We start from the raw sequence: 16,766 nt of genomic DNA on the forward strand, positions 1-16,766 counted from the left end.
CTTTGTGCACACCCATTGTTGCATCAATTTCCCAGTAATTGCTGAAACTTGTTTACCTGTAGGCTACCCAAGAAAGACCTTCTAGCACACTCCACATAAATGAACCAAAGGAGTGAAAATGAGGAAAGAAGCACGAAGGCAGGTTGCCAGTTTTACACTTGATCTTAGCCAAGAGGCCAGGAAGCGATAGGTTGCCAGTTTTTACAGCTAATAGGAAGTAAAAGCTTTTAAAGCATATTACTAGTGAAATTTTAGGAAAACAACTTGGGTACGTGCTGCCCCCCCCCACGCACACGCCAGGGCGTAGGGCCTACTACAGACTAGTTGTAACTACATGGGAAAGTCCTTGAACCTGTCTGGGGAACCGCGATACTTGACATGAAGTAAATCACCAGGGGCTACATGGGAATAACAGCACTGCTTCCAAGTAGGGCTGGGAGTCAAAGGAAACACAGTTCCCGAAACAAGGGTAGTGCTTTTTTTCTCCCCTTGAGATTCTTCGGTGAACCTGAAGCTGGTCCCCTTTCCCTACACCAGCCGCTAGTTCTAGCCTCCTCCCCCAGACCCACCTCCCTGCACTCTGGTGGAAGTTTCCAAACAATCTTATTTAGAAAGACCAGTGTTTATACCAGCCTGTATAAGTCATCTCAGGAAACGCTGGAGTGGCAAAATGAAATGCCTGCTCCTGCGAGGGAAAAAAAAAAGGGGGTTAGAATTTGAAATAAGAAATCTGAGTCATGGGAAATGAGAGGAAACCCAAGAGATATAAATCTGGAGTGAGTTTTCACAAACTCCATCTTTCGGTCTGTACCTTTTCCATATTTTATTAAATTCGTTGTTTTAAAAAAAAGCATTATCAAAGACAAAATATGTACAAACATTTTACAAAAGAAACATTACTACTATCAGCTATAATAAGGGCAGGCTGAAGAACAGACGCTGAGTTTCTAGGACACAGTCCGCCCTCAAACAAAGACATCTCAAATGTGTTCAGGCAGCTCAAACAGGCTTCTTTCCTGGTGACAAGCATATGCGGTTGGTAATACAAACGACAGCAAATGCGGACACTACGCGGGCTCAGCTGGGGAACTCCTCTTCTCACCAGCAAGGCCAGGATACAGATGGAGCTAATCAAATAACTTAACCCAAGACGGTAAAAGCGCTGCCCCCCCCATCTAAGCGCCTGTAAGCCTTCAACACCGATGGCGTCAATGGCAAACGATGCGGGATTGTAATACAGACAGGTGATTCTTACATATAACCCTGAGCCGAACTTTCCTTAACTCTTCGAGTCAGGTTTCTTGTTGGACCGAAAGGGAAGGAATTTTAGAAATGCTTCCTCTGAAGCCAGAAGTCAGAAAAAGAGGCGACCCTGAGCCCAGGATCTATTAAACTTGATGGGGGTGGGGAGAGGCAGGGACTTGGAAAGAGCAAGTTCTCCTCTGGGCCAAGAGTCAAGGAGCGCGGCTCACTTCGGTCCGGGGCCGGGCTGAAATCCGGTACCCCGCCCCACCCTCTGCCCCACCGTCACCTACAAGCTCGGTTCCTTTCTCAACTCCCCCAGTTCCTTGACCTCCACCTTCCTGTACTTCCCCGACTTCCTCCGGTTGGTGATCACCAGGACCGCCACGCCGGCGACGAGGGCCACCACGACCACCACGATGACGGCGATGAGGCCGGCCGTGAGGCGCTTCATGGAGAACTGCGGGGGCTTCTCGTCCAGGTAGTAGATGAGCGTCCGCTCCACCAGCAGGGGCTCGCCGCGCACGCGCACGTCGAGGCCGCCGCGGCCCGGGAACAGCGACTCGCCCTTGACGTCCCTCTCGAAGTAGTAGGCGGCGTCCGCGATGTCCACGTCGCCGGGGGCCTTCTCCGACGCGTTCTGCCGCAGCTCGATCTGGATGGTGGGCCGCTCGTAGTGCACGGCCGCCACGAACCTGGGGTGCAGCCGGTAGCGCTCGCGGAACAGCCGCCGCAGCTCGGCGTCCAGGTCCGAGTGGTTGAAGGCGCGGGCGGCCGGGCGGTGGCGCAGGTCGATGAGGATGTGGTGGGTGCGCACCAGCTCGTCGCAGCGCAGGCCCAGGTCGCCCTTGTCGGTGCGGCGCACGCCCACCGAGTTCACGCACCAGCACACCGACGTCTGGTTGCATTGGCGGGCCTTGAAGCGGCCCTCGTGGTCGCAGTCGGGGTCATACAGGCCGTCGTTGTCCAAGAGCGCGTGCTCGCTGGGCCGCACGAGCGCGCGGCCGCCCTTGGGGGCTCTCATGCGCGCCTTGAGCAGCAGGCACTTGGAGGTCAGCGTGGAGCAGTCCACCGGGAAGTCCAAACCCAGCACGCGGCACTGGCACCGGCCGCCAGGGCCGTCCGCGCGGCACAGGGTCATCTTATTGGTGGCGCACGTGCAGTTGTCCTGTGCGCCCGCGGGGCCGATCGTCGCCGCCAGGAGCAGCAGCAGCAGTGGCAGCGGGGGCGACGGCAGCGCGAGGCCAGGACCCCGGGCCATGGTGGGGACGCGGAGCGCAGACGGGACGCGGGCAGACCAGGCGCTGGGGACTCTGCGGGGCTCCGGCTCCGCGCTGGGACAGTCTCGGGCGCCTGCCGCTGGCCGCTCCCTTCGCTCTTATACTCCGCCGGACCTGCCCGGCTGGTTGGGCGGACTCACCCTCTGGTATTTGGGTGACACATCCCGCGGTCCCCACCCCCCTCCCCGTCACCGTCCCACGGAAGGCACAGCTCGCCCTGCGCCGCCCGCGATAGGATCGGGGGAGCGGAGCTGCTCCCGCCTCCTCCAGACCGAAAGCCCGGGAGAAGAAAACCGATACTGACCTGCGGGCTGCGGGGCCCCGCCCCCGGCCCGCCCGGCCTCACCTGGGGAGGAGCAGCCATCCGAGCGGCCGCCTGCTTGAGGACCGCGGGTGGCCTGGTATCTGCTCTCCTGAACTGGAATTCGTAAGAATATCATTGAAAAGTAAGGCGCGCGAGATCGCCAGGCTTTTGTCCCCTACCCCCTCCGTTTCAAGTTCCCTTTCCCATCCCCTATTCCTTCCCTACCCCCTAGTTCTCCTAGTAGCAAATAGTTTACAGTTCACAAGCATTATGTCACCATCTTCACCTCAGTCCTGACAGGTATGGACAGTCTTTCAGACCCATTTTATAGGTGATGCAGCCATCAATACCCTCAGATTCTTCGGAGGAGTCTTTGGTATTCTGCCTGGCCGTTGTGAAATCTTAAATCAGTGTTTATGGAAACCGTGGTGCAGAATCCAAAGAAAGGGAGCAGTGTTTATTACCGTATCATGAGTAAAACCCAGGTGTGCCGGTGTCCAATGTGTCAGAAGTTCTGTTAAACGCTTTTTCCTGTACACACACACACACACACACAGAAACATAATCTTCATACATGTACTCAGTGTAGAGAGACAAAAAGTTCTTAAAAAGAACAAGCAAGATTATAAGGGGGTTCTTTGTATAACTTGATTCTAAAAGAGTAAATCGTTGCTTTTCTTTTTCTGTGTCCCACATAAGTAGCTGAACCGCTGCAAAAAAGGAAAGAATGGAGCCTGTGGGAAATTGCTTGTCTGCCTCTGTGCAGCTACTTTAATGGGATGGAGGGGTTGCAATCTCTTTTTTGAATCATCGAGAAAGTCCAGGCTTTCAAAGCTGTGGTAAAATTAACAATAATTAGCAGGCTATAATTATTCCCGGCTCCTCCGTTCAAAGCACATTTTATATGTTCAGCATTTAATGAACACCAGCAGTAGGACAAGGGTGTTATTTAACACATGAAAGCCAGCTAGGCCTCTATCCCATTAATTTTCAGGCAATTCCTGAGGCGGGTAGGTGGAAATATATCATTCTGCAGTTACAGGTAGAGAAAGCAGAGTCATGTGAGGGCAGTTTCTTACCTACAAGCTCCAGGCATTGTGGGAATACTCCTCTGGTCTCTACTCCCACTGTCTCTGCTCAGCTTCTTGAACCTACAGCCTAGTCAGATTCCAGTTCTTTCCCCCTCTCCAACGCCCAGTCCATCCTGTGTCAGAGGAGCCTTTCTAAATCACAAATCTGTGTCCATCTCTGCTGAGAGCAGAGTGGGAGGTGCTCTTGGCTCTTGGAATAGAATTCACACTTTTTAAGTTAGCGAACAAGATCGTGTATGGCCTTGAGCAAGGTACTTCTCTGTGCCTTAATTTCCTCATTTGTGAAATGGGGATAATAAAAGTACCTACTAACAAGGGAGGTGTGAGAATTAAGGTAGATAAACGTCTTAGAACAGTGTCTGTTCTAACAGTATCTGCACTTAGTAAGCATGGTTAGGTGGTAGCTGCTCGCATGGTCCCCACCACTACCATCATCACCATCATCTTGCTCCTACAGGTGTCTCGTCTTCTTCACATTTTCAAGCCTTTGTGAAATCATATACCAGGAGCCTCCCCCCTCATTTAGTGCATTATTGTGCTTTTTCTACTGCGCTCTTGGATAGCCTCCAGGAAGCCTTCCCTGATAGGCCCTGTCTATTGGACTCAGGGCAGTACTCCTCTGTGCTTTCCTAAATCCTGTAACATACCACTAACTTTTCTGGGCTTCTGTCTGCCCCTCTGTAAAATGGAGATAACAGCATCTCTCTATTTCATAAGGCATTCTGACAATCAAATCTAAAATAAATGAGACAGTAGATACCAAAGTTTTGTAAACTGTAAGGCACTGTAAAAATGTCAGGTTGCATTTTTATTTTTTAAATACCTATCCTATCTTTTTACTTTTCCAGCTATTGACTAAGTAGCCATAATCCTCTGTAAATGTCAGAGGTACCTATTTGGTATTCCAATGCGTCCCAGGCTGGCGGGAGGAAAGCTAGTGGGGAAGGGTTCTCAGGCCTGGGGAGTGTGTACAATGGGGTCTTTGACTGCTTAGCTATTCAGGCTAGTGCTCCGAGGTCTCCAAACCTTGGCCTTTTTCAGCCATGGTAAGTGTTGGGAGGATGGGGATAAAGAGAGCCTATTCTCAATGTCCTCTCTGGAAGACAGAGTGACCCCCCCCACCATCTTCTCTTTCTTAATTTCTGTGGTCTACCAAGTTTTCCCCAACAAGCACACAAACACGATGATGAGTTTGTTTTATTTTTTTTATAGATTCTTTTGGGAATTAGATGAGAAATACTTAATTATGTTTTCTAAGTAGGCTCTATGCCCAATGTTTGGTTTGAACTGCTGACCCCAAGATCAAGAGTCGCACGCTCTACTGACTGAGCCAGCCAGGCGCCCGATGATGAGCTTATTAACTAAACACAGCCTCAGCTCTGACTCTCCCTTCTTCCTTCACCCTTTTCCTGCCTAGGTCTGCAAAATATCACGTGTGAGCTGTAGCTCTTTGTGTTTTTTTAATTTCAATTTTCAAGTATGTAACAAAAGCATCCCGAGAACTCAGGCTTGTCAAGTGTGTATGGGGGACAGGAACCATACCTGAGCACTATAGCCCCAGCACCAGCATATATTAGGGGCTCCATAATGTTTATTGGGTTAAATAACAATGAGTTGTGCCCAGAATGTCAAGAGTATCAATGTACATTCCCAGGAGTGTTCATGGTGACCATTTCAATTCTCTGCAAGTCCAATTCTCATCACTTACCCCAGCCACAAACCTCTGTCCTCACCCTAACTCAACCTCCAAACACCCAGTTTCAAGGAAGACTGAGTAATGATGAACTGACCGTTACTTTTGCTTTTATGCATGATCCCAAACTTTGATCAGCCTGTGGCTATAGGGAATAGGGATACAGTCTGATCAGTCTGTGAGCAGACAGGGATTCTGGATGCATGCCGTATAGTACAGCCGAAGGAAAATAGGCTTCGGATCTGGTGAGACTTAGGCTCACATCCTGGCTTCACTTCACTCACCGGCTGTGTGATTTTGAACAAGTTACTTCACCCCTCAATTTCCTTAATTATAAAATGGGGGTAATAATGTCTACATTTCCTCAACATCTGTGAAAAGGATGACTTCCCACCTTGTTATTATGAACATGCTTCCCCTCCCCCCCCAAACTTCATACTTCATCTATTCTTGTGCTCTGTTTTCTAAACTGGTGTTGATGATCTGACTTTACTTGGTATAAGACCAATACTGGCTCATCAGTTTTATATGTCAGGGTGTGATTTATAAAAACAAAACTGTATTTGATTAATAAAAAAAATACTTACCATCTATAATTATTTTAATGATTCAAGATAAAGAATATAAAATACCCAACACGGTATTTGGCATACACTAAAGAGAATTCATCTCAGCCATTATTATCAGCGCTCGCAGGAGTATGAGGATGCTTGGAGATCATTATAGGTTCCTGCACAAAGCTGGTGATTGTGGGGATTGATGAAGACCAGGCCCCAGGAGCTGTGTGCAAGGGAGGGGAGTTGCCCCTGAGCCCTTGTCATCCTGACCCCCAGGACGCGCAGATACGGAGACTATCTAGATGTAGGTCATGCTCTAACACTTCTACGCTCATCATTTGCTGAAAGCCCTACAGCAGCCCTGGGGAGTAGGCAGGGAAGACATTATCCCTATTTTACAGATGTGGAAATAGAGGCCTTGGGAAGACAAGAGAAGGACCGGCTCATGGTCACATGTTTGTAAGTGGTGAGGCCAGGCCTAGAACCCGGGTCTCCTGACACCACATGTACATACCAATTAACAAAAGTGGAAGAGGATCGAAGGGGTCAAGAGGTTAGAGTCTTATCTTGGGTTCCTCAGATTTTCCCTTCTTTTTCTTTCTTTCTGTTAGTTATTAAAATATTTTTTAGAAAGTCCTGGTTTTGTGAAGAGCAAAACCTAGTTAATTGTTTAGGGTACCACAGTGATCCCACACCTGAAACCCTAGGACTCATGCCATGAACCACCAGCTCCTCCCACATGGCAGTGGAAATGTTGATTGCTGTCTGCCTTGCTGTGGTGAAGGAGCCTGCGTTTGAATTCTGCGCCGCCAGACCATGGGCGGCTCCTTCTGCTTGGTTTGCTTTTTTGTAGGACAGTGATGATGTTGTCTGTGAGTGACACGGTGGGGATTCCACAGTGTAATGTCTGTGAAGCTGCCTGGGCCAGGCCGAGAAGACCCCTCACTCCTCTTTTTGTCCTGACCACGGTCGGCTCTGGCCTCCGTCAGGAGCAGCCACTGAGGCAATGGGCAATGCCAGAAGGCCAGTCAGGGTTTTCCCCCCTCCTGAGAGACCATTTGGAGTGCTGGAGGAAGCAGGTGATCCTTCAGCCAGAATGCAGAAAATGCAGACAGAGAAGTGGGCTGTGGTGATTGTTGGCTAGGGATGGAGGAAGAAGGCCCCAAGAAACCATAGAAAGAATGGGAAGTCAGCCCAGGGGCTGGGGAGCAGGGGTGCAGAACACGGAATAGATAAGGCGTACATGATTCTGGCTTTAATGTTTCATGTCTTTAAAAATGTAAAAAAAAAAATCATTGCATTTAGAATTCAAAAGAGCCAGGGGATAGGTACACCCTCTATATTTCCTTGTTTATTGTTACTAAAATGTTTATAATAAGTTTTTTTAAACAAGTCAATCCCTCAAATTAAGTTTTAGGAGAAGTACTTGGAGTAAAATTTGTTTTTCTTCTAATTGTCTTTTCCCCCCCATTTCCGTAGTTCCTGTTATTAATAGGAACTGCCGTTTATTGATCACCAACATTGTGCCAGGCGCTTTATAAATAAATTCCCTATAATTCTTCCAGCATCTCTGCAAAATAATTACTCTTGTCCCCATTCGCTTGATGGGGAAGCTGAGGCTTAAGTTCACACCGCTAGGACTCAATGGAGGAGGGCCTTGAAGCCAGATCTGGTGACAGAGACATTCACACTTTTCCGGGACACAGCTGAGTCTTGCTGAAGAGTCTTGAATGAGCAGGAGTAGAAGGAAGATGTAAGAATGGTAAACTGGGTGTGGTTTGGGCGTGGTTTGGGTCTGGGCTGCTTCAGGAATGGAATGTCAGATCTTTTCACTTTTCTGGAAAGACAATAGCGTCTCTATTGTGTGCTCATTTGGGTGAGGCCTTACTCCCTTTATTAGGAGACCTTTGCTGTGACATCTGTGACGCTGCTTGGCTTTTGTAGTCCATCAGGATCTGAAAAGCGACAGCAGCATCACCTGGAAAGTGTGTCATTGCTTCATTTCAGTATCTCCTACCTCTCAGCTTCTCTTCATGATCTTGTCATGGTCTCCTTGTCAGGAATTGCAAACCGTAACTGGCTTCCTCCCCTCGCGTCTAGTCTCTCTGCCCTGGGGTAGCTGGCTTCTTTTCCAAGGGTTTTACACTCAGGGTAAAAGCCGATAAAACACCTAATAACTGTGTTGTCACTTTGTAGTTAATCTCACGGGCTCTTGGGCCCATTGTTTCTGGAGAGATTTGGCAGCAAACAAGCAGAGATTGGGAAATCTTGTCACAACATTCCCGGGGCAGCCACGTTTCTCCAACCCTACATTTGTGAGTCATGGTGCTTCCTTTCCCAGAGCTAGCCAGCTGAGATGTGACGCTCCCATGAGGGGGTGTGGAGGCGTTGCTGTTTCTGAGAGCTTCCAGCCCTTCCAACATGAGGGCATTGGTGGTGACAGGTCTCAAATGGGCTGCTGCCTCTTCCAAACTAGCGTGCCTGTGTTGGGCAGTCCTGGTCCAAGGGATGCTCCTTAGGGTTATTGAGAAGGACATCAGAGGTCATTTATCTCAGTCTCCCACCCCAAGTGTGGAGTCCTGTCTCCAAGTCTTGTACCAGGGGCTTATGCACTGCTTCCATGTAGAAACAACCGTCCTCCCCATGAGACAGCCCGGCCCAATCCCCGCCAGCTCCATGAGAAGGGCCATCATAATATTCAGGCAAACTCTGGGCCTCTGTAACCTTCACACACTCTCTGAACTTCCATTCTCAGAGCAACACCAAGTAAGCGATTTTCACCTTCCACTCAGTGTCTCCTCAGGTATTGACTTGAAGCCAGCTCTCCTGGCCCCCAGCTTTCCTCCTCAATCCTTCCTGCCTCTTTCTTTGCCTTTCTCTAGTGAAACCTCCCTATGTCCTGATCCTTCCTCCTCTGCCAATGTCACACTCTGTGTGGTGGCGTTGTTGCCACCAGCGGCCCCATTCAACACATGATTATGGAATGAGGCCGTCTGGGGAGATCCCCACCTAGGATCCTCCGGAAGCTGTGAAGGAGGGTTTGTTTCTCATGTCCCGCCCCTCGCCTCTGCCTGGGAGGGTAGGCGTAACCCAAACCATCCCTTACCTGTCTACTCATTCCCTCTTTTCTTGGAACAGATGGTGTCTGAGCAATATTTATAATATCTACAATTTACTGAGAGCCTGTTATGGGCCAGCTGCTCAACATGTCTTATCTTCAACCTTACATCATCTAAATGAGGTAGGTTCTGTTATTCTTGCCTTACAAATAAGAAACCCATGCAGAAGGACACTTGCCCAAGAATATATCGATAGTAAATGGCAGAGCTGGAATTCACACTCATTTCTGTCTGGCTCTGAGATTCTGCTCTTTGTGACCCCATGCTGATACGGACCATGTTTATCTCCCCAGCCCAAACATTTTAACGTCCACCACACCTCCATACAAATTCACTCCTCTGCAAGTTCGAACTACACCGCAACTCCTCTTTCTTTGCAGCTGCTGAATCAGAGTATCAGAATAGTGTCTCAACTGAAGCCAAGTAATGATACGGCTTCAATTTTCTGGGACAACTTACAGTTTTGCTCCCTGACGTCCTGGTTGAACTCACCCTTTCAGGGAAGCAGACAAGGCATGAGATACACTGTACTGATGAAGAAAGTCCAGCTGAGTACAGGTTAGTGGCTTGTCCAGCTTGAGAGCAGGTCAGAACCTTCCAGACTTCCCAGCAGCAGACGCTTTCCTTAGCTCTTGTGTTGCCCTTCCACGGGCATGAGCACCCCAGCCCTCTCCTGGCTAGGCTGTGCCCTCTGCTCGTCCCTGCCTCTGTGGCTGTTTATCTCTAGATGTTTCCAGACCCTTCCGCCCAAGGAGCCAGCTGTGCGGAGGGGCTTGCACTCCTGCCCTCAGCAGCTGTGAGTCACTAGAAGGAAGCAGAGGCGAGGAGGAGTGGGAGAGAGGAAAAGTTCACAAGTCTGGGGAGAATGAGAGGGAAAGAGGAGCCTTCATTGTTCTCCAATGCGGGGATATCTGGGTCCAAGACAAAGGGCCAGGAAGCCCCCATTGTTCTTCTGGCCTCTGTGGGATGCAAGAGATTGGACTCATTTCTTTGGATTCATGTGGGAATCAGCTGGTTCTGTCAGCTAAATGTCAGTGTTAACCTTATTTTTTTTTAAGATTTTATTTTTATTTATTTGACAGAGATAGAGACAGCCAGCGAGAGAGGGAACACAGGCAGGGGGAGTTTCAATAGTCCAAGCTGCCTTGGTCCCTGAACTGGCAGTCCTATGCCAAGTGCATGCCTGGCAGGCTGCCCGATGGAGCAGGACTGGGCAGGCCGCTTAATGAGGGGACTGACCTGGGGAAGGAATGAGGTCACATTCCAGGAGGCTGAGGCAAAGCCGTCCACGCATCACTTCAAAAGACTCACTCTCTTGGGAAAAAACCAACAGGGTTGGATACCTGCGCCAAATAAGAAAACTGGATGCACAAAAGGGATATCAGGACCCAGCAAAGGATTCCAACTTCCAGGGCCATAGGCCTAAAGGGGACCAGTCCCTCAGACTCCCGTGAGCCTGGGCCCCCAAGCAAAAGCCATTGGCATCACCCTCCAAGGACTCCTTTCTGCCCTGTCTGCTTCCCACTTCCACTCCCAAGCTCCAGAGAATCAATTGGCCTTTCTTTCAGGCTTTCACCCCTCTGTGCATGTGCCTTAAGCACTTACCTCATTATTAATTAATTCACTTATTTTAGGAATGTTTTTGAGCACCGACTTTGTTCCAGGCACTGTGCTAGGAGTAGTGCATATGGTGTGTCTATTACCCCCGTGGACCTTACCAACTGCGAGGAAGCCAGGAATTAAACTATAAGTGAGTATTAAGGTAGGTGAAACACAGGGTGCTACAGGAACTAACTTCCTGCTTTTCTTCCTTTCTTCCACTGTCCTTCTCGCTTTCCCTTCTTCCCTTCATTCCACAGATATTTATGAAGTGCACACTAGATGATGCCAGGCCTGGTCTTGGTGCCAGTGATAAAGCAATGAATAAGAAAGATAAGATGCTTGCCCTCTTGGAGCTGACATTCCCCTGATAATTGGGGGACTTGACGCAGGAGAGGAAGAGCTTGTGAGCCATACTGAAGAGTTTGAATTTGATCTGGTTGCTGAATGAAAACCCAATGTTGACTTTAGGTAAGAGAATGGTCTGAGCAGACTTGTGTTTCAGAGAAACCACACTGGAAAACAATAGAGGATGAGTGGCCCTCTCAGGGAGCAGACTGGCAGCAGGAAGTTCAGACTGGAGGCTCTTGGGATATCCTGGAGATATGTGTGATGGAGCCCTAGACCAAGCAGGGCTGATGAGAAGGAAAGACGGTCCCACAGCTCACCCAGGACCGGGCTAGCCAGTGACACTGGCACCCTGGGCAGTATGACAAAGCAGCACCTCTTCAAACTGATATTTTAAAAATGGACACCTCCATTTAGTGGGCATGAAGGGAAACACAGTGTCTATTAGTAGGAGTCTCATGCCTATTTCTTTATCCTTTTTATGTGTACCGAAGATAACATTTCAAATCATTTGGAATCATCTTCTATTTCACAATTTCTCTGTCTCTTATAACAGGGTAGCAGACTGAGCTCTGAGAAGTCCAGCCCCTCTGCTAGAGAGACCACATAGAAAGGTCCCGAGATTACCCAGTAAGGGAGAGGCATCCAGCTGAGTCCAGCCCCAGCTATCCCCAGGGTGCCAATCATCCAAGTTATGACATCCTAGGACCCTCAGACCAGCCTGACAACCAGCTGATACCAGTGAGTGACCCCAATTAAAGCCACGTGAAGCTCGAGTATCTCCCAGCTGTGTCCTGCCTGAATTCATGATGCAAAAATTGTGAAATACAATAAAACAATCATATTTTCAAACCACTAAGTTTGGGGTCATTGCTGTATAGCAATAGATAAACAGACCACTGTCATTTGTAGACATTTGAAGAATATAAAAAGAGGTAAGCCCTGTCACCATGTGAAAGCCTCTTCATGTGATCCCTACAGAGGTCACAGGGACTGAACTCCAACCTGCATGCCACCCCAGCTAATGGGTCTACAGAAACCGTGGTAACTAACACCATTCTTTCCAGGTAGATGTGGGGAGGCCCCTATGTCATGAGGACATCCTCCTGGAGACACCAGTGAAGAATCTTTCACAGGTATCTAGCCTTTTTTTCTCCCTCACTGGATGGCAAAGAAGACACATGTGTCATAGCTGCCATTGGCAGCCACCATATGAACACACCGGGAGCCAGACTTAGGATGAAGCCGGTGCTACAGAGGACAGAGGGGAGAGATGGAAAGAATAGGAACCTAGGACCAAAATGGCATCATCCAATCTCTGAATCAACCAACTCTGAAGCCCCCCCCATCCCAAACCCGCTGCTGGCCCTTGGATATCTGCTATGTGAACTAATGTGTTTGCTTCTAGCCTAAGTCAGTTTGTGCAAGATTTATTGCCTGCTGTCCAAGACAACCTAATTAATGCTATAATTCTTTTCTCTGAAATTTGCAAATTTGGTCGGTGAGTTTAATTTCTTCAGTCCTAGCTCATCCTGAGAACACCCTGTGCTCACTTGCTCTATTCAAAGTCCCAGAATGGAGAATGCAAGAGGAACAAATTTGATCTAGCTGTCATTTAAACCATAAATTCAACTTGCTACATAAAATTCATGAAAGTAATGCCTCCAAACAGTAAAGAGTGCTACACATAAATATGAATAACAATAATTATAAGAAGGATAATGAATATCACTGAGAAGTTACAATATGCCAGGCATTGTTTTAAATGCCGTGTAGATTACTTCATTGAATTCCCACAACAATTCCATGTGGTTGGAGATACTTTCATCTCCATTTTACAGAGTAGAAGCTGAGACAGGGGAAAATTAGGTTAATTTTCCTAGGTCACACAGCAGCAAGTGGTAGAATTGGAAATTAAACTGAGAAAGTCTGACTCCAGAGCTCTACCTCTCAATGACTATTCTAAACTGAGAAAGTAGGAAGAAAGAAAAGAGGAGCACTGAAAGAAAAAAATTAATGTTTCCTAGATTTGTAAGCAAGGCAGGACGATTCATGGGTAGGATGGATTGGGGGTGAACGGATGAATATGAGACCAAGTGAGAATGAGGCATGAATAGGTGCTGAACATCTTACATGACCCTGACCACTGTTATTGATGTTTTATAAATACCTATAGTCCATATTTACATATATATGTATATATATGCATATACACATATTATAAATATCTAATTAATACCTCTTTTCTATGTGACCTTGATCTTGCAAACTTTAGTTTTGTTGGCCATATGAGTGTGTCTTGGGGGAAATGTGACCCTATACAACAGATGTCAAAACCAAGCCCCAAAGCAGTGGCTCTCCTTGACCAGCCCCAGTTTCTCCCCTGGGCTTTGCTGCCTCTGGGCTGTTACTAAACTCACTCTGCTAACAATTCCAATTGTAATCGGTTTTTTGGAGCAAGAGGCAGAGGGGCTGGGAATCCCAAAATGGGCTCTGCATTCATTTGACACAAGACCTTGGCCCACCAATGTCACTCGTCCCTCTATTTAGAGGGAAGGAGCTTCTGATAGACTGATTTTGTGCCAGAGCCTAAGCATTACTGTGCCAAACACATAGCTACCATTCAGGCTCTTTCTTCAGAGAAGTCAACCTTTCAGTATTATGGCTAGGCTTTCACACAGGAGAACAAGTTGTCAAGTCAAATCCTTGAAGAAGTGAGTCTGTATTCAAAACATGCCTGTCCCAGAACTGTATGGGAAATGTTCCTTCTCTGAGATTGTTCTGAGGACCAGGCTGTGGGAAATCTCTGAACCAAGACCATTCCTGCATCTTTTAGGCTCCTAAGCATCTCATTCCTCTCCAAGCTCCTCAAAGTCAAGTTCTCTGGGGACCAATGTTTCTTTTTTCTCTCTCTTTTTTTTTTTAAAGATTTTATTTATTTATTTGACAGAGATAGAGACAGCCAGCAAGAGAGGGAACACAAACAGGGGCAGTGGGAGAGGAAGAAGCAGGCTCATAGCGGAAGAGCCTGATGTGGGGCTCGATCCCAGAATGCCGGGATCACGTCCTGAGCTGAAGGCAGACGCTTAACCGCTGTGCCACCCAGGCGCCCCGGGACCAATGTTTCTTATTGGAGACAGATATATATGAATGGGAAATGCCCTTCTCTTAGGTGAATCTGGTTCCATTCAAGGCTGCTGATGAAAATTATTTAGTGTGACAGACTTTTCCAGATGATATCCAGGTCTGCCATACTTTGTACTTATCAGTGTATCCACTTCTGCAAAACAAATCACAGAGATGGAAACGCCCTCCCATGTCAGAGGAACTTTCCTCCAACTGATGTCTGTATTTGCCTCACAACACGCTGTTCCCCATGCTCTCCTTTGTGCATCCATTTATTTATTCATACAATACATTCACTCATTTCATACAAAGAGACTATAATGTATCATGCACTGGGCAAACTACTGAGGACACGGGGTGAGCAAGATAGAAGAGTCTCTGCTGTCGTGGAGCTTAGCACGGAAGACAAGCTCTTAGAGTAGGAGTATATTGAATATATAATTTGTAATGGAAAATTGCAGAATGATATGCAGATTTTCAGCAAGGAAGTGAGATGGGCCATCTAAATAGACTGGGGTCAGGGAATGCCTTCTCAATCAAATGAAGTCTAACCCAAAACCTGGAGGATGAGCAGTACTTGGCCAGGGGAAGAAGGAGAACATCACATTTCCAGGTTCCTTTGTGGTACAAATTCTGAATATGAATTAGTCCAAACAGTCAGATGTTCTCAAGCAGGGTTTAGAAGATGGAGTGACAAGGTGGCCTCACCTGCCTGCCTCTGTGGCTCTGCTGGCAAGCGCACAGGAGGTCTGGCTTTCCTGAGACACTGCTTGATTGTGGTGGCTGCCCAGTCATCTTAGCTTCTAGACTGTGGCTTTTGCTCATTTGGGTGGTTTCCTGATCCTGCCAGTGAGCAGCTGCAGAGGCAACTTCCCATTTGGCTGCCAGTTTCCTGAGGCAGAGAAGGCAGAAGTTCTGCTGCTGGCCAGAGCCACCCATGGCTCTTGAGGTTAGTCTTGCTTTCCAGGCTTGCCGTTTCTTCTATAACCCCTGACTATCATATCAGTTAAGGCTTATATTAAATGCATATTACAAAAAAGATATCTCAGGCAAGTTTTACAGTTAGGAATTACACACACACACACATACAGACACAGACACAGACACACACACACAAGTCTAGAGTTGCTAATTCAGTGGCTCAAAAATGTCAGGACCAAGGACTCCATAATTTTGCAAGGTTGCAAAATGGCTACTGTTGCTCCAGCCACTACATCTACATTCCAGACAAGAAGCAGAAGAAAGAAAACAAAGAGGAAGTGGCAATACCCATTTCAGGAATGTGAACCTCCCAGAAATCACCATTTGCCTTTTGCCTACACCTCGTTGACTACAACAGCTATGTGACCACCTGCATCTGAATGAGAGGCTAGGAAATGTATGTATATTTCTTAGCTGTGCGCCTTGCTGTCCTAAACAAAACTACAGTTCTGGGAGGGACACACTGACTTCAGGTTTGCCGCCAGCAGAGTTTGCCCTGTCCTCCTGTTCCCCCAGTCTGGGACGCTCTTCCCTCCTGTCCACCTACTGAAATCTCATTCATCTTGTAAGAGTCCAATTAAATGTCACCTCTCCTTAGTTTTTCCAGGTATCTAGAAGAAACTTTCTTTTTTTATTCTTCAGTTTAGTAAACAATATCTTGGATGCCTGGTAAATGCCAGGTCCTATTAGGAGCTATGGAGAGAGATGAGCAAGACAGAATTGCTGTCCTGATGAAGCTCCATTTATTTCTGGGTCTGAAAAGCAGATTCAGGTTATTGTTTAAGGGGTGCAAAACTTCTGTTTCTGTTTGGGGTGATGAACAAGTTTTGGAAACAGCATGGGGACAGTTGCACAGAAGTGTGAATATAATTAAAGCCACTGAATCACACACTGCAAAAAGGTTAAAATGGCAAATTTTATGTCATATATGTTTTAGCACGTGTACATGCACGGCACACACACCCCAGACTCAGAAACCGAAAATGTCAATGCAGTGTGGCGAATGCAAAGACAGAAGGAGGGACAGGATAATGGGGGTGCACAAACAGTCATCTGCATTGCCCAGACATCCGGTCCTGCCTCTGCCACTGAGTCTGTTGTGCAAACTGGAAAGCAGAGGCTGAGACGCAGCTAGGACCAAGAGGTTTATGGAGGAGGAAGCTTTGGAGGAGAGTGAGCGGGACTGGGCAGAGGAAGCTGCTAGAACTACAAAGCCCTTTGATAAGTCTCTGCTTGCCCAAAGGAGAGTGTTGGAGGAGGGAGCCCCGTAGAGCAATCCTACTTTGGGTGGAGATGCAGAGCCCCTTCTGCCACCACCTTTTCAGGCATTGGCTGGGGCTGTGCTGGGAGGGCACTGCCAGGAAGAATGAACTGCTGGAGGCTGTCTGCTCACTGAGGACTTTTTTTTTCTTTTTTCTTTTCCTTT

At 47.8% G+C, this 16,766-nt stretch overlaps 1 protein-coding gene and 1 long non-coding RNA gene across 2 annotated transcripts in view; one reads left to right on the plus strand and one right to left on the minus strand.

Moving 5' to 3' along the window:
• Positions 1-796: 796 nt before the first annotated feature.
• Positions 797-2,804, minus strand: TACSTD2 (tumor associated calcium signal transducer 2). Its single transcript, XM_019797445.2, has one exon. It carries the CDS (start codon positions 2,501-2,503, stop codon positions 1,532-1,534), a length of 972 nt encoding a protein of 323 aa, XP_019653004.2. The 5' UTR covers positions 2,504-2,804; the 3' UTR covers positions 797-1,531.
• Positions 2,805-15,201: 12,397 nt separating this feature from the next.
• LOC117796308 overlaps positions 15,202-16,766 on the plus strand; it is a 25,602-nt gene continuing 24,037 nt past the window's right edge. Inside the window, exon 1 of the long non-coding RNA XR_004620696.1 lies at positions 15,202-15,308. This is a non-coding gene — a long non-coding RNA (uncharacterized LOC117796308). The remainder of the gene's footprint in view (positions 15,309-16,766) is intronic.

This window comes from Ailuropoda melanoleuca, chromosome 2 (genome assembly GCF_002007445.2).
Source record: "Ailuropoda melanoleuca isolate Jingjing chromosome 2, ASM200744v2, whole genome shotgun sequence".
NCBI classification, from domain to species: Eukaryota; Metazoa; Chordata; class Mammalia; order Carnivora; family Ursidae; genus Ailuropoda; species Ailuropoda melanoleuca.